Source organism: Lagopus leucura, unplaced genomic scaffold (assembly GCF_019238085.1).
Source record: "Lagopus leucura isolate 7727_CA_CO unplaced genomic scaffold, USGS_WTPT01 Super-Scaffold_100012, whole genome shotgun sequence".
Classification (NCBI taxonomy): Eukaryota; Metazoa; Chordata; class Aves; order Galliformes; family Phasianidae; genus Lagopus; species Lagopus leucura.
The window spans coordinates 12,001,688-12,019,823 of record NW_024962267.1 but is presented as its reverse complement, the minus strand read 5'-3'; the positions used below and the strand labels follow the sequence as shown (position 1 = coordinate 12,019,823).

Below are 18,136 nucleotides of genomic sequence, written 5' to 3'. Positions count from 1 at the left end.
CGGGCGTGCGCGGCTCCGCTGTCCCCCGGGAGCCCTGCCGTTCCTCACACGGCCGGGAGTCCACGGCGTCCGGGGAGCGCGCCTCCGCAGTGCGAGGGCCGCTCGGAGGGGTGCCCAGGCGTTCATCTCCCCGCAGAGCGGTAGGCTGCTGGTAAAATAATATCTAACGCCCTCCCCGCCCGCATCTCACACCGCCTAGCTCCGGGAATCCGGAAGGTCTCGTTTATTTACCTATTTTGAACAAGGGTGGTATTCCCCGTTTATTCGGACATAAACACAGCCAGCGCTGCCCCCAAGCACCACGCGTAACACCAACGGACAGCAAATGGGGATGGCAGCGAGGCGGCCCGCCTCAGGGCGAGAGCTGGGGCGGAGGGGACGTTTAAACTGCCGGCGAGCAGGGAAGAAGGCAAGGCGGCAGCACTTCGCCGTGGAGGTGAGCGCCTGGCGTGAAGTCCGAAAGCTAACACCTGAAAGAGAGGGGAAACAAGGGCGTGAGGCACGTCGCGAAGCACTCAGCGCAGCACCCTGCTCTGACCACGGCGACCAGACCCCGCTCCTAAGGTTGGGGGGAACCGTGGCCGTGCTGAATTACACAGCACCGATTCCTGCGGTAGTTCTCTCAGCACTGCTGTAGCATGGCAGAGTGACAGCATCCCTGCTCACGTCCAGTCCTAACCTATTCGTCATGCACAGAGCTCACTGTACTGGGTTTTTTTTTTTTGTGTTGGATTTGTTTACTGATAATAACTTGGTAAAAAAGAAAACTTGGATATTAACATCTGAACGCCATCTTGACTGTTACTTGTAAAAAGAGGAACAGTAGAGCTGTACCTACAGTTCAGGAATAGAAACAGTTAAGCAGACCTAAAAATCCAAAGCTGAACACTGATAACAAATTAATCTCTGTCAAACACTGCACAAATCACTTAAGTTGTTACGTTCAAATCTGACTGAGATCTTCACCTACTTATAAAACAGGAGAAAACAATTGTTAGCCTTTCTTCACAATCAGCAGTATTCACTGACTTTCAAAATGATCATTTATTTGCTACAGAGTATAGCTGTGCGTAGATAAAAACAGCTCAGAAGTACTTGCTATAAACTGAGGCTGCATTTATTAATAATTCAAAGTTCAGCCCTCTTCACCTTTATTTCGTATTTATGGAGAAGTGTGAATGAGCTCACAATTACTTTATTCAACCTTCAATTTTAGTGGTAGAAGTAAAGGAAACAGTATGCACAGACAGATACAAATACCATATGCTTTGTTAGTGCAGTATCTTACGTATAAATGCATTTTGATACATGCATGACAGGAAACCAATAGTCTCAATCTATAATTTATATAGATAAGGTGGGTTTTCTTTAGTATCTGTACGTTTTCATCATGTATCTCCAGATGAAAATAAAAATAAGACCACAGGCTACGTAGATCTGCACAAGCACAATGTGTGCTGTTACAGAAGCAGTAAATACCTCACATATCTCAACCTCGTCAGTTTCAAAACAACTTCAGGCACGAGTAAAGGTGTCACACTTAATTGCGTCTGAAGAACAAGTTGTTTTTTATATGTCAGATGGAATTGAGAATTGCTTGAAACTCAAGGATTTCCCTGGCTTACATGTAAAAGCATCCTCCTTTACCTTGGTCGGCAGCATCTTTTAGCCTTTCAAGTCGTTTGGAAAAGAATTTTTCCTTTCTTCATAATCTGCAAACGCAGAAGCAATGGGATCTGAGTAGAACATGACCGGCCTTGGTCCTTCATTGTTCACAGTGAAAGTAGCTGGGAAATTTCTGAGATCGAGACCCCGACCGGAAAAGTATGCCTGGAGCGTTCTGAAAAACTGAACATATTTCATAAGTGAAAACTGAGTATGCCCAACTGATTGATTATTTCTACTGAAACAATCCCCTCCTATCTGGGATGAAATTATCTATTTTGATCATAAACTGCTGTGATATAAGCAATATAATTCGGACATGTCCGATCTGTCCATGGCTTTACATCTTATGTGCTGTTCCAAGACCACCAACATTTCACTGGTAGTCTGTGTTCCCCACTGAGCCACAGAGGATTCAAGCCATAACCTTTATGAAGTAGATATGGCAAAACTCTTGCTGAGGGCAAACAGTACCTTTTAGAGTACCTTTAGTACCTTTAACAACATGGAATGTTCTCTAAGAGCTAGCAACGGTGCACAATTGATGTTAATTGGCCCTTTAGATTGCTTGAAAAAAGAAAAATTTAGTCAATTATCCTTTAAACAGTTGTAAAAACTGTGGGAAACTGATTTTTTTCCCCCCTCACAAATTCCTTATGAGATCTTGCAAATGTTGCCTTAATTATATTTCCTCAGCTCCTAATTAATTTTTAGATCTTCAGGCACTATTCACAAGGATGTGTCAGATGGAAACGTGCTTAAGATGCAGCATGTAACCAGCAGTACAGTTTCAAGAGAAACATAATAATCACTCCTCTTCAGGTTCATAAAAGCAGCAGCAGTATAATCTAACTAAAACTGCTGAAGATGTGAGCAAGTTACGTGCATTACTGCACGCCGAGAATGCATCTTCAGTTTAGGGGTACATGTGCACTGAAGAATGCTCAGCCACTTGTACTTACTATGTCAAGTGCATGGTTACTAAACCCTCTTGCCATTAAATTTAATGGGCAAAAATTATTCTGATGGAAAAAGAAAAGAAAAAAAAAAAAAGCCACAAAACGTCGACTTTGTTTCTTGCAGCATTTCCTTACCAAGTCTCTGTTTCTAGGATTATCTAGAGGTTTCCATTTTTCTTCTGGTTCGAAAGGAGCACCCTTTGTCAGTCCTCTGACAGCCAGCATTGCATATAGTCCCAGGAGCACCACTTTCCACATGTCGAAGAGATGAACAGACTATCTGCAAGAAGGACAAAGAACCAGCCCTACAGAACTGTCACCACCACCAAAGAAAGCAATGCAGAGCAGTTCTGGAAATCACTCATCCATGGCAAGGAAAATCTGCTTACTACAGATTAAATCTGTGTGCCATGAACTTTCTAGGTTCTGTGCTAATGTACTAGGAAGTAAATAAGCGTTTCCCATATCAAAGTTACTTCTAGATACTGGTTTCTTTCTGGAAGGGACCGGTTTGATGCTTAGGAGAGGATATTTCCATTTTAAACTTACATTTGCAATTACAATACAACCATTTTCACTGGCTGAATAGTTAAAGCGTCCAGTCTACAGGCTCCAAGGATAATGCAAAACTGTGGCCTGACATCCAGATAGCTCAATTTTTAAAACTGCACAAAAGGAGAACGTACTACATATAAGTGCAATAATAGCACAGTCTGGCGTAAGATACTGGAGAACAGTTTCACACCTTCAGTCAAGAAAAAATAAAAAGATAATCGCATTCTACCTTTCACTCTCTTTAAAATAAAGCTTACCAGTGAATCTTGCTCTGGCTTGCCCTTCTTGCTTAGTCTCCTTGTGATCTGTGAATGAACTGATCTCTGCACTTATATTTCTAGTGGACTGTAGGTGGGTGTCAGTGACGTTAGCAGAAGTTCAAAAATACAGTAATGATTCCATTTCCATCCATGACATAAAGACCCTTGAGAATTTCATCTTTAATACTCTTAAGACCTGTTGCTATTGAACAGTGCAGTGCAAATTCCTCCTCCTAATGCTGTATTGCAGAAAATTGGCGGTAAGCATAGAGGAAGTTTAAAACTGTTTCCAGCAGAGAGAGCAGAGCTGTATCAAAATACTGGTTTTAATTGAAAATAATTTTTGGTATCTTTAGAAAGGTGACAAGTAATTACAGCTGGTAGAATGGTTTTCAAGCAAGATGAGCTATAGATCATTTTCTTGATGCTGGAGAGAGAGAAAAGCAGAGACTGTTTCCAAATTCATAGTATTTTAATTAAAGCGTTGCTTTCCTACCCTGATTTTATCAGCAGTCAGTATCCTCCAGTGATGCTACAAGCTAAGACAAAGCCTGCAAAAACAACTATGTTAATTTGTCTTGGCCTTATTTTGTAGCATCCTCTAGCTCAACGCTGCTTGATTTTTCTTGCCTATACATTCATTGCACACTTCTCTCTCCTATTTAAGTGATATTTTGGTTAGTATAATAAGATAGATCTCTAAAGAGACATTTTAAAACTAATTTTTTGTTAAGATAAATCTTTATCCTACCCCTACTTTCATAGGGTAAAAAATTCCCAGCAGTATTAGTTTCATAGTTGCAGTAATCCATACAAGTATAATTTGTGCTATTCAGCTTGTATATTATTCTAAACCTAAATTCTAAAGGTTGAAATAAAAAAAAAAAAAACATCACTGAAAAACAATAATATTACAAAATTATTATATATTCATCAAACTCAATCAGTTACTCCTGTCAAAATGGAACTTTCTGATAACAGACTCATCAATAGTTCATAGACTCATCAGTGCCAGAATAGCATTAGCAAGAGAAAAGCCAGTAAGGAAACTTTCTTATTTCCTATTTTTTCAGGTAGTCACTACTTTCCAGTTCCATTTTGTTAGACAAAAACATGAGTGTTTTCATCTGCTTGCTAACAACATGGGATGCAAGTTATTTTTCTACCCGAGCTTCAGGACTGTGCGGACAGTTAGTGAATTACTGAGAGCATATTTTTGCACCATTTATCCTGCAAAACACACACCTTGACCAGTCCTTTCTTGTTAGAAAAAAAAAAAAAAGTATCTCTCTTCATCATGTCAAACTGTGTGAAAATCTTCAATTTTGCACAACCCAATGTAGTTCCAAAATTTCAAGCCGAAACTGAAAGAGCACAAAAACCAGTTTGCATAATGTTCCAATACAGGAACACTGTTTGACATTTTCATCTAAAATCAGAGTAAAGTAGTATAATGTATCTCTTTACTTGAAAAACAGGCTTTGGTTGATATATTTGGTTTGAGAACCATTCCTAGCCTACTCCAACCTACACATTTAACAACCATCATGCCATGATCCTCTGCATCTCAACTCCCTGTCCATAAAATGAGGACTTCCCAGTGAAATAACATCTATAGGCAAGTTTTATCCTTCTCATCAGATACCCACAATTGTGTGTAGCTCAGAATTTAGCACTAACATCCCACAGCAGTCTTCTGATTTCCTTAGCTTTGTGTAAAAGCTGCTGCCCTCCAGTTATTTAAGCCCAGCTGCTTTTGTTGGTTTTGTTTGATTTTATTGCCAAAAGATGATGTATTTTATTTATATTTTGGGTTTTTCAGATTAAATGCCCTTAGTCTTGTGCTGAGTTAAGATATCAAATGGAAATTACAGAAAGTTTAAATACACTCATTTCCCAATCCACCTGACTCGAAGGTCAATTCTAAGGAATCTTAGGAACAAGCTACCTCTCAAGTTCTGAAGGAAAGAACCGATTTGTATAGCATTTAGAAAAAGAGAGGAACTGCATAATCAGACACAAGGAGAATTAACTGTTTTTCTTAGTGACAGAAGAGCAGATGTAAAATACGGTTATGAAGGGAAATAGCAGGTCTGAATTTTATGATGATAAAGCAATTTTAGATGTTTTAATGAACAGCTTAAAAAAATGCATGACAACATCCTAACTTCTTTCCAACATACAGTTCAGTTACTCAGCAGCCACTTCAGGGCCACCACCTTAACTGGCAGGGAGACCTTAAGGTAGAACACCTAATTACTTACGATCAAGGGAACTTAGAATAGTTGTTTGGGATTCTCCTTTCTTTCTCTCTCCCAGATAGGAATCTGAACGATCTTCTCTCCACAAAACTCGCTCCTGTTGAAGAATATTTCTTAATCTTCCTCATCATGACTTCAATTGCTTTCTGTCAGTCTTTGGTTTCTTTTTGCTGAGACCCCAGTCTCTGCAGCCAGAAACTCGGTTCAGAATTTTATTTCTGGTGCTTCCTGAATAAATTCCGAAACTGAGATATACTGAAACATCAGCTGATAACATTTCAAAGTGATATTAACTTAAGAAAGAAAACCCAAAAATCTTCAGTCTTGATTCCTCTTACACTCAGTGTATAATCAGGTGGTCAATGCACATTTGAGCCCTGTGTATATGCACAATCAGTATCTTTAAAGTGAAGAGGTGGCTTATTTTAAGACAAGAAACACACAGCTAAATTTGAAATTCCACCTAAATTTAGTCATAAGTCATTTTCTGTTTGAACTCTTTGATGGTACTCACTGTTAAGGTCAACAGGTCTCTAATCAGCTCTTTTCATTTACTTACCATCAAGTAAGCACAGGTGTACACACACAGCTTTACTTTCCTCCACTCTTCCCGTGGTAAATGCACGTCCAGTGCCCCATCTTCATTAGTCAGAGCCCAATAACACTTCAGGTGGCGGGCTGTCAGCACACAGCAGTGGTAAAGAAAGCACAGATGATTCAGTTCTGCTGCCTGAAAAACAGATCTTCCTAACCTGAATCCCATCCCACCAAGTTTATTTTAGACTCATTTATCTTAGAACTGTTTCTTCTCTACAACAGTTCATAATACTTGGCTATCCACATCATTTTGTTCCTTAATCATTTCACCAGTTTGAACATCTTCTGGAACTGATTTACTGTTTTGTAAATCAGTGTTTCAATACCAGCTATTTACCTCTTGTTTCTACTACACTGTCTTCTTTATAAATATTAATGTTCTCCCCCTGGGACTTCCTATCTTAGTTCTGACATCGCTGCTTCACACCATGACCACTGCAATTGCAGACATCCCTCAGTGTTGTTGGAGCAAAGTTTCAGCAGGCCGTTACAATTTGGTGTCAGACAGAATAGCCATAAAACAGATTGGTCAGTGCTGTTTGCTCAAGCCCTTCCAAACCTCCGATCTTGATGTGATCACCTCTCCTCACAATCCTCCTTTCCCTCTCCAGGAGTGTTCACAAACTTATGTAATCAAGAAGAAGTGGTATTTTTCCTCTAGAGGCAATGTAAGGGAAAGAAAAAAAAACAACTTGGTTTACAGTTTGGGCTTACATTTCAGTTCTTTATTTAACTTAAATAAACAAGTATCAAAAAGCCAGAACAGCAGCAGTTTTATTCCAGCCATTACTTTATTTTTACTTCAATTTTTTCATTCATTTGATTTACTCCAAAAGAAAGCTGTGGGGGATATGCAGTATATTCAACCAGTAAAGCATGTCGAGGACATCTGTAAATTTGCAGCAAGTGTTATTGCTTTAGGGATGTTATGGTATCCCCTAACAGAATTCAGACAGGGAGGTTGACTGATGAAGCACGTGGATAATCAACAAATTCAATTAGAATGTATTTTCTATAAGCTGTCTTAAAAAAAACCCTGAAAACTCTATAAACTTGTATTATTACTTTCTAAGCTAAAAGCATTTACACTAAAAATTATTTGATCTAAGTCTGCTAAAACTTAATGCCATTTTTTTCTTTGCCAATATGTTACAGTTCTTCCAAAGTCAAACATTAGTACACAATCATATTAATATACTATCAGTACACTTACACATATTGGACTACACTGATTCCTCCTTGGAGAACAGCACCTCGTTTAATAAGCGCTTTCCAAGGCAGATGTCAGCGTCCTGCATTTTTGAATGTGATCAAATGTGATCAAAGCACTGGGTTTTTCTCAAATTGCCTATGTAGAAGCATGTCTTCAATAAATCAAGTCCTTAGAAAGTTGCTGTAGTAATGACATAGTTGCTGTGGCATGGTAATACTTGAGTGTGTTTGCATTACTTTCTATGCTCACTGTGTTGCACATTCAGTCTCATGCAAGTTCTCTCAAAACAGTAAAAGCCTTGTTCTAAAATGAGAGGCAAACTTAAATCTAATTAGGCTAATTACAGAACAAGTTTCACACACACGATGCTGTATATAAGCTACATTATTCAACAGATATTTTTTTCATTCTATTATATTTCCCATTCAAGATAGCTAGACAGATGTAAAAGCGTAAGATACATAAGTTAAGATATTGAGACAGGCTTCATCAAGCATGACCATTACTGCATTCTGCTTAAGATGCGAAAAAAGGGAGTCCATTATGGAAAGCAATGCTCTAACCACAATGTTTTTGTTCACTGATTTTATTTTCTGCTTAGAGTCCCAAGTATTACAAGTTAGAAGGTAAAGCACCGAACTGCTCCACATCAGTACCTGAGCAAAGACTAAAGGCAGATGTTCATCACAACACTCATTAGCATGTTTGTACAACAAATGTACAGGTAACATTCACAACACTCCACAGAGCATGATTGGTAAGTGGCACTTGGTGTGAATTACCACCATTTGTACTAATGCAACCATGTTAAGACACCATACAAAAATATACAGAAGTGTTTACTTAGCAAAGCTTATACTATACAGTGTACTTTTATATCATGCACACTAGTGTAAAAAAAACAAAACAAAACATGTTAAAACAATATGAATTATACACAACAGACATGGAAACCATCAAAACATGAAAGTCCCGGTGTAGCTCTCATTCAAGTTGCCCTTAATGAAAAAGGACCAGTATTTAAAAGCATAGTTTTGAATGACTCACATGAACAGCTTTCACTAATTTAAACATTAGCTGAAGATAGCTATTTTCCAAGATTTTCTCAGCATCTCACAGGACAAAGACTTGGCTCAAGCTTATCACACAAAGCAGATGTATCTGAGAATTCAGTTATACCTCTTTTAATAAGCACAATAATTTATTATAGTGTTAGCTAAACATTTATCGATAAGACCATGTTAACAACTATAGACACCTGTAACTGTTAGAGTTAGCTCCACTTTAAATACCAGGCTTACAGTAGCTATATAAGAACTCAAAACAAGAAGAGAAAAAAAGTTAGGTTGCTTAGTAACTGATAAGATTTCTCTAAAAACTAAAGCTTTTCAAAGCTTTAAGCTTGCTTAACACAAACAACCATCAATCCCCAGTTGGTTGCCCATCACCCAAAATAAGTATTCTGTCCAACATTATTCTGTCTTTGTGCTTGGAAAAAAACAGTGAAAGGGCAACAAAGGAATTAAGTTACTAGTTTTGCACATTTTTTCTAGATTCATTATCATACATAAAAGTAGCTTGGCCCTCTCAATGATTTTCACACTAGTATTACTGTAGCCAGGAAGTCAACCATTACTAGGATGACTGGAACAACACCAGCACAGAACAAAGAAGAGACACATAGGTGACTGGAAAAAGTTCTAACAGTCCTGAACTCAGAGGCTACTCAAAGGAATCAGTAGGGCTGACAAAACAAACAAACAAACAAAAACAAAAAACAAAAAAAACCCCACATGTTTTCTGTTATTCCACAATGAAAACAGCACTGCAGCAGCCAGATTCATGTTATATCTCAATAAAAGAAAGTTATGAACAGATCTGTATTGCCACCAATTACTGTGATGAGCTGAGATGATATCATTTTGTGTGCACATCTCAACATCTACAGCCCACTGATAATATCCCAGATATGACACCTTTATTCAAGAACAAGTTTTACTTATTACTATTGCTGGGAATAAAAAAGAATTTTGGGGACTTTGTTTAAAATATGCAATCATAGAGAAGTGGCTTTCCCTCAATTTCTTCATGCTAAACAGTAAGAATTCCATTTTATTTTTTACTACATCAAAGCAGGATTTTAAGAGCTTGAATATTTCTTTCTGATGATTTAAGAGCAGAACTTGTTTTTCCTAACTTATACATTTATCCTGAAACATGAAATTCCTTATTCAAATGTCTGAAAGCTCGCAAACAAATGCATCTCTGCCTCTCAACTCTACCACTTTGAGTAGATGTTGGTGCTTAATGACTAAAATAAAGTACTTTGCTTGAGCTACAGTTTTGAAGAAAATAAAGTAAATTTGAAAAATTCCAACAAAGATGTAGAAGATGACGTGAATTTTTCTCCCTTCATTTTCTTTGCCATTATAGAAAGAAATGAGAAATTAAGGTCAGCTCAAGTTTCCTGCCTTTGGGTGGTGTGATTCCAAACCGTAAGTGCATTGCACTTCTCATAAATCTTAATGCCTGTAAATGTAGTTAAAAAAAATAAAATTAAAAATTAAAAATGACTTTCCTCAAACCAATTATCAGCATGATTCACATGACTACCTTTGATTTCAAAAAAAGAAAAATAAGGCTACACAAGTTCACAGGCTACAGTTAGTGTGTATTCATTTAGTGGTTTAAGGCACACAGTTGTGGGTTCTGTTGTTTTGTGGTGGTGGTGTTTTGGTGGTTTCAAGTCACAGTCACAGTGAGGAATTCCACATTTTCAGTTTTGGTCTGGCATTCATTATGCATCTCAGGTCTACTTTTGCAGACTTCTGTAAAATATTTCAGTTGTCAGGTACTGGTGTCTAATACTGTTTTCACACTTAGAGTGACATGAATGGGAAATAGAGAAGCCCGAGTTGATCCCAAAATAGCTTTTAACATTTAAAAAAGATACCCATCTAAACATTTAATATAAGCCTTGAAGTAATTTAAGAATTTGGAGGAAAGCAAAGTCTTCATTTGTAGTTCAATGAGCATGAAAAACTCCAAAAAAGCAACAGCCTACAGGACAGACAGATCCTTCTCTACATCATCTGCAGTGCCTGCTATTACTGCAAACCTCTAGATTTGTGCTACAGCAGAAGGATGGAGCAAATGAAGGATAACTCTGTATGGAAGGAGCAATTGGAATAACGTACTGCGAAGTAACAAGCTTTTGTGTACCATCCCCAAACTTCAGAGAGACAAAATCAGCTCTGATACTACACATTTCCAAGAGAATTTAGACCACAACCCATCAAGAACCGCAGAGACATCGAGCTTAAAATATCTTTTATGAGAGACTCACATGCAAAACCTGCATGCATATAAGAACATAGAATGATGCCCTAAATCTTAAAACAACTTGCAGTCTAAATGTCACAGCTTTGACTTTGGTTTCTAGGCTATAATGCCATGAGCACATATTTGAAGCAGTTCCACGCTTAGACATAGCTAAAGAACTGAAGTGGTAGGCAGACTTCAGTAGAAGTTATAGAATTTTCCAAATACTCACATTTGTTTTAAAAAAATGGAATGCTTATAATAAGATTAAATGTATACTTATTATTTTATCTTTCAATGTCCCAACTAGAAGTTTTGAATACATTCTTCCATAAATAAAAAATATATATTTGTAATAGGTTTGTCAAATAATCTTTAAGAGACTTCAAGTATTTTACTATGAATACTAGCTTATAGCTCTAGGAAAAGGTAGAAAAACTATTTTACTCTGACATCAAAAATGAATCTGCTTCTCAACTGTCACTCATTGGTACACTTTTGCAGAGGTATGTAAGAGCAGCACACAGCTTTGGTGACAGAAACACAGCTCCCCTAAAGGTCTGGTGATGGAAGATTTAAAACCACTTACGGCGCAGTGCTAAGTGCTTATAAAGGCTAGTTTGATCATGTCTCCCTAAAAAGGAGATGTAAAGAGCCAAACCTGAAAATTAAGCAATTAACATTCACCATGACATGTAAAAAGCATTGACCTCAGTCTCTTCTGCAGCTAACAGTTTTCTACTGGCTTGGTGAGTTGAAACAGCAGCACAATTACTGTACACACACGATCACTGCCTTCAAAACCATTTTCAGTAGCTCAGGGCGTTAAAGGTCTATAAATGGCTGCACTTTTTCTCAGTATAAACAAACAAAACTTTTTCCTTATCAGCACACTCATCAATGCATTGAACTAAACTTCAACTTTTTGATCAACTTGATCAAAAAGGCTTCCCAAATATTCATTTTATGCACAGGCAACAAATCAGCTTTGTTCATCCTGTCAAGATCTGAAGGAGATATATCAGACTTTAGGGAAAAAAAAAAAGCTAAGTGACAGCCTTACAACCTTGTTACTGGCAAACAGATGGAAAATTAGACTTCATATCAAATACCAACCTATAAAATAATGCTTTTCGTTGCCTCTTGTTTGTTTACTTTCAGTATCAAGATATTATTATTGTTATTATTTTTTAAGAATGACTTTAAGGATGGCCCAGGTAGTTAAAAAGCTCTCTTTAGCACACAGGTGGCCCCCATTCTTTCTGCAATACAACTACACTTGTCAGCTTTGATTTCATTTTAACTTTGCAAATGAGTACTTTGGAATAAATTTCTATATGTATCAAAAAAAGAAACCATCAGAGCAGAACTTCAAGTATTAGAAATAAAATTAAATGGCATTTCATTTACTGTGGTTGGTTTTTTTCCTTACGTAACAACAACGACAAAAAAAAGACAAATCCCCTTTTCAGATGATGCTAAAATGTGACATTCTGCAACCAGCTTTTAAATCAATCCTGCAAATATCACCATTTGTAGTTCGAGTTAAGAAATAACACCTTTTCCTTACCTTACAAATACAAATATTTTGTGAACTGATAGCTATAGGTATAGCTATTACTGCAGCATAATAAGAAAAAGATTCTGCTCCACTTAGTGACATTTGGTATTCTGGTTTTTTTTGTTTTTTGTTTTTTAATCCCTTTCTAACAGCTTACAGAAACATAAGGGAGGCACACATCATTATTTTGATTGTCTCCTGACATACGAGCCAAAAAGCCTTTGTTTTACATGGTATGATCTCCACGTAAACGAGGCAAACATCCACAGTGGTTCTGCAGAATTAGTATCTCAACTTCTGAAAAGGAACAGAACAACAAACTTGGAGTGGGAGTTAGCAGAGATGCTCCTTTCAGCATGGAGCTTTAAATCATCACGAAATAGCTTGTCTTGATCTTCTCCAGTAACTTCAGAGAGTTTAAAGTTGGAAGATTAAACTGGAATTTTGATTTAAAGGTATTGAGAGAATGTATTTCCCAAAAGCTGTTTTATAAATGTCCACTCATACAAAAAGATGCTCTGGTAATATTTATACTTTGTCATACAGCCAATTAAAAATGTGGGTTAGCCCACATTTCTGCTGAGACTGTAACGAGGGAGGTGGCTGAACTAGAAATCTGTAGAACAGAACCCTCATCTCTCAAACGGCAGTTAGACAGTCCTCAGTCACTGCAAAACCTCAGTGCACATCTCTGAGAGCACGTTTTTCATCTAGCAACGATACACAAAGCATACAAAATCCAAATTTGCAATAAGACTACCTACTTCTTCCCCCTGTGAAAGTGAATGACTTTTGGAAAAGGAAGCATCAACAGAAGAGTGACAAAAGTCTGAAAGCCTCAACAGACCTGGGATCTCAGACTAAGGATTATATCTTTCCATTCCTACCTACGCCTTCAAAATCACATAAGAATCACTTCATAACATTTTGTAACCCATTTCATGAGGAACGATAGCAACATCAAAATTCCCAGCTTACAAGAATACCATTAAATAAGAAAAATGGTGTTACTCTATGCTGTTGTGATTTGGTATGTTTCATGCACCGCCAGATTTTGGAAGTTACCACATCTTGAGACTGTTTGCTTTCCTTATTCTGATCATTCCATCAACAGCTCCAACAAATGGGTTCACGCATGAAGAAGTGATAAAAATGGCAAACCAAAATAGGAAGCAAAATACAGTAATAGGCCAAAGGGACCATGAATGCCAAGGAAACGATCTTTCACAGAAATCAGACCTTTGCACATTTTACAGATGGCCTTTTACCAACTGCACTGCAGTTCTGTCACTGTCCATCACACTAACAGCCACCTGAAAGTAGGAAAACTACTCTATTCTTCTGTGCCTGAAAAGAAATCTCTAGGCTAAATCAAGCTACAAGTATATATGGACACAAATTATCTTATATACATATACTGTAGCATACATTTGTTTAGACAGTACCAGGATATAATACAATTAACTTCTCTGATTTACTAACACTATGCACATGATCTAATCTTGTCAATAGGATGTTAAGACTTGAAGATCAGCAGGTAGGTTACTGACAGCAGTAACAGGTGGTTTGGTTAACTACAATTGAGAGCAGTTCTAATGACTAAGTGATAGCTTGAATAGCTGATTGGTTTATAAGACAGAATAGGTTCATTTTCAAAGTCACTGTGTGAATTATTAAGTCTTTTCAGGCAGCTCAGATGAATTAACTCTAAGAACAAGCTAGAACTAACTGAGGCACTTCAGGCAAGAATAACAAGATTAAACCAATGGGTCAGGCTCTACTTCTACATTAAGAATACACTCAATTGACAGTAGGTAGCAGATTTCCTGTTATCATCCCTATTAGGTAATCAAGCTGGCATAGTAATTCCATATGAAGATGACATATCTCAGATAGTGGAGACAGCTAACAAAGAAGCAAGTAGTAGCACTCATCTCTACATGGAATCAATACCTCATTTTAAATAACATAACGGTTAGTGTGATTTCTTCTGTTGGCAAAACACATGCCAGGAGATAGAATTCCTTACACACAGCTATTCTAGGCATCGTTGTAAATGGCAGTCACTAGCATCTAGGCACTAAGATAATTCTTTATGTAGAGCTAATAATTACAGACAGTTTTTTGTACTACCTAAGAGCTCACCCACAGAAGGAAGTTAGCACAGTATGGCAAGGCATGGATTTATATGTTGTAGCTATTTCATACTAAATTACTGTATGGACATTTACCATGAGATGAAGACTCTCCATTTACAATAGGAAAGAACCCTGCCTTGGCTATCTGGAAACTGCAGTATAGCAACTCTAGCGTCAACTTGCATCATACCTTAAAATTTGCTACCTCCTACATATGGATGAGGTCTAAGGAGTCATTTCTGAATTAACAAAATTCCAACAAAATTGGCAATGTTTTAAAACAACATTACAGCCAGTTGTTTATGAACCTGCTGGTAAGCTTCCAGAATAGAAAGCCACACAAACTGTCATTGTTTTCTCACTCTCACAAAAATGAAAATGTTTAAAACTGTCATTAATCTCTCACTCATCTAACAGTAACTGAACAAGTAATTTGCTAGAAATAACAGCTCTATAGAAGCAGTACATTCTGATTTGACTAGATACAAGTGTGACAGCTTTTAAATGTAGCATAAAATGATTGAAAGTATACTTGGCTGTGCAGTATTTCTGATAGTCACAGTGTGCTTGAAGTTTATTGAGTCTAACCAGCATACTTCTGACCTGCAAGAGAAGCAAGTCCAGAACATACGCACTGTACAGTGTACTGAGTAAAAAAAAGTCTATTTCAACTAAGAAATACAGTGAAATATCCAAGTGTCTGCAAGGCAAACGGAGTGTTGAGATGTAACATTAATACAACTCATGTGCTTACACACGCACAGTTAATTCACTTAATTGTCACAGTCAGGAAATGAACACCATGAGAAACTTTCTAAGCAGCATGAACAGAACCAAAAGCTTCTCATGAAGTAATCGCATTTCAGCAATCTTTCCCATATAACACAAGTTATGTTGGTCTAGGCATTCCTTTGTTGAAATTTGTCTCCTCACCACCGTACCTTTCCAGGCTGCACTGTTCTTATGTAAAACCAATGTTACACAACACAACACAGCACATGTAGAAGAAGAGAAAAAGTTACAAAATGTGGTACTTTGTATAAATGCATTCGTCCGAAAGCCAACACTGCAACAGACAAAGGGAGTGGAACTTTGGCCGCAATCTTCAGGAGTTTGCTGTAAGAACATAAAGAAAAAATTGCCATTTTTGTGGCCATTTGTGCAGGAGTCCAAATACCTTATTTCATTTTCTTCAGAAAATGAATGCATAGATTTCAAGGATTTGCCATTTTTAAAGTAGGGAGGAAAAAAAAAAAAAAAAAAAAAAAGACAGGCTCAATGGGAAATAGTTGATATATAAGCAAGAGAAATTATGCAAAAAGGCTAATAAAATGTCATTTAACACTATTATTATGTAAATTTAGAAATAAATTCTCAGTAACAGAAATATGCATCGTTTTACATCATTTGAGTTAACAAGTACTGGTCAAGAAGATAAACTACATTGTTTAATACTAAGTTTTCTGAAGTCTAGATAGAGAATATCCACTGCTCCCCTTTCATCCATCAGATTTATGATTTCATGTTGGTTAGGCATGACTTCCTCTTGGTGGAACCATGCTAATCACTCCTGATTATTTTCTGCTATTTCATGTGCTTGGAAACAATAACTAGGATTAGCTGTGGTGAACATTTAACACTTTTAAAAAACCTGCAGCAATTTGGGGTCTGAAAATATGATCACTATCATAATAAAGAAACACAGCCCCCTCAAGGAGAGTGATGGTATAAAAGCTGCATGCTCTTCAGGTGGAATTTCATTTCTTTCAGTTCACCTATACATTTAAGTCCTGAGCTGAGATGGTTATAGTTTGCTATTACATGCTGCAGCATGCCCAATGATGTTTCTGTGGAGATACGAATCTGTGAGGCAATTTCATGCCTCACATTTTTCATGGTACAGTGTCTAATTTTATGTCAGAGGAAGAACTGCACAACCAAGGGCTCCAAACAAAGCATGATGTGGGCATGTTTAAAAAAACCCTCTCCCATAAGGAGAGGTTACGTGTACATAACTGTAACAGTTTGAAATCCACTTATCCTTTTAACGTCCAGATAATAATTTTTGAGATACAGTAGGATTCTGTTACATTTAGAAGGATTACATGAATGAATGAATGAAAAAAAACACAGTTAAAACAAGTCTTTACGCAACTGATATTGTAGATATTAAATACTTTAAGTCTGCAAGGCAAATACAGGTGATTTTTCTCCACTTACCTGAACTACATTCATTTGCATCTTACCTAGTTCTTAAGACTTAAAACATGCGAGTTTATTCATCTCTGTGAAGGTTGAATAATTACAGAACTGTGAAGTGCAAATGAAGTTTTAACACATAAACTGATGTGGTAAGAAATAAACAGTAAAACAACTGGGGATTGGGCTACAGTACCTTGATTTCACTTCAGAAGCACTCGAATTCATGAGAATTTCTAAAATGCACACAAGTATAATAGCTGTAGCTCGACACGGGTCAGGGTCAAGTCTAGCACTGTACCTGCAAAAGGGTGAATTAGTTTTAAGGGCATGTTACTTCTAAACCAGGCCACCAGATAAAATCCAATTTGGAAGCACGGATGTGCTAACAACAATGAACATAAAATGAATAAGGCCATCCCTGGCTGAATTTAAATCATTTTTGAATTGTTACTTTCTTCAACATACTATTGGTTCTCTTAACATCTACTTATATCATAACTAAAGCCAGTTTGCATAGAAAGAACAGTTAAAGTTAACGGCACTCTTCGATGCTATAATAAGGTAGACAATCTGAAGAATCAACTATTTGCAATTGTAAGCATCTTCAAAGGTTTGGATTCTTTTCTTCCACCCTTACTGACAATTTAAGAAGTTACCTGAGATTTTTTAACCAATAAACTAAAGATGGCAAGTTGAGCAGAACAATCCATGTGAATAAATTGAACACTGTAACATGGATCTTCAGACTGTTAGCAGCTTCAGCGGTTGTACTGCTTGAGAGAGACTGTGTTGCTTCTGAAGTACTGTCTATCAAATCCTGTTTTTTGACTGTGCATCTAATGGAATTCTGTGAAGTTTCTTTTGAGCGCTCCAATTCCTGAAAAAAAAAGCACAAAAAACAAGAGCATGCACTGGCTTGATAGAACTCATACAGAGGGACAAAGAAGGAAAAGCTATCCCTACAGTAGCATACGAACCCTGATTCGGGAAAAAAAAATCTGCAATTTATCCCTCAAAAAGCCATCAAAAGCAAAGTTCAATGGTTCCACTATAAAGCATCCAGCAATTCTCTTACACTAATAGTTTGTGTCTTTGGAAGAAAAGAATAGAGAGACGTTTAGGAGAGTAGAGATATCCTGGCACCACTGCAGTGATAAGAAATGGAGTTCCTGGAAGGAGGAAGAACAGAATAAAAGAAATAATAAAGCATGTGGGTGAGAATCACAGGTGATCATTCATGGAAGAAATACAGGAGGTAACGTAACTGGGAGTAAAACAGTAGCTCTAAGAATAAATAATAAAGACAAATTAGTAAGCTGGCAGATGCTACATTTCAATGACTGAAAAAACTACAAGTGAAAGATAAGAAAGATTATTTGGATATGGAAGAAGAGCAAGAGAGAA

General features: G+C 37.2%; 2 protein-coding genes across 2 annotated transcripts in view; both read right to left on the bottom strand.

Moving 5' to 3' along the window:
* Positions 1-261: 261 nt before the first annotated feature.
* Positions 262-2,997, bottom strand: CUNH2orf66 (chromosome unknown C2orf66 homolog). Its single transcript, XM_042874697.1, has 3 exons — positions 2,760-2,997; positions 1,648-1,848; positions 262-470 (listed from the first exon to the last, which is right to left on the bottom strand). The coding sequence occupies exons 1-2, from the start codon at positions 2,880-2,882 to the stop codon at positions 1,666-1,668; spliced, it is 306 nt and encodes a 101-aa protein (XP_042730631.1). The 5' UTR covers positions 2,883-2,997; the 3' UTR covers positions 262-470; positions 1,648-1,665.
* A 5,083-nt stretch (positions 2,998-8,080) lies between these two features.
* Positions 8,081-18,136, bottom strand: part of PGAP1 (post-GPI attachment to proteins inositol deacylase 1) — a 37,810-nt gene continuing 27,754 nt past the window's right edge. Inside the window, exons 25-27 of the mRNA XM_042874872.1 lie at positions 17,389-17,609; positions 16,926-17,030; positions 8,081-15,646 (exon numbers count right to left, since the gene is read on the bottom strand). Of these exons, the coding sequence (XP_042730806.1) occupies positions 15,508-15,646; positions 16,926-17,030; positions 17,389-17,609 (465 nt within the window). The 3' untranslated portion in view covers positions 8,081-15,507. The remainder of the gene's footprint in view (positions 15,647-16,925; positions 17,031-17,388; positions 17,610-18,136) is intronic.

Excerpts from the sequence above, each read along its gene's own strand:
- CUNH2orf66 (XM_042874697.1), bottom strand. The coding sequence starts at position 2,882 with ATGTGGAAAGTGGTGCTCCTGGGACTATATGCAATGCTGGCTGTCAGA. Across the intron at positions 1,849-2,759 it reads ATCCTAGAAACAGAGACTTG|TTTTTCAGAACGCTCCAGGC; the intron begins GTAAGGAAATGC and ends AAATATGTTCAG.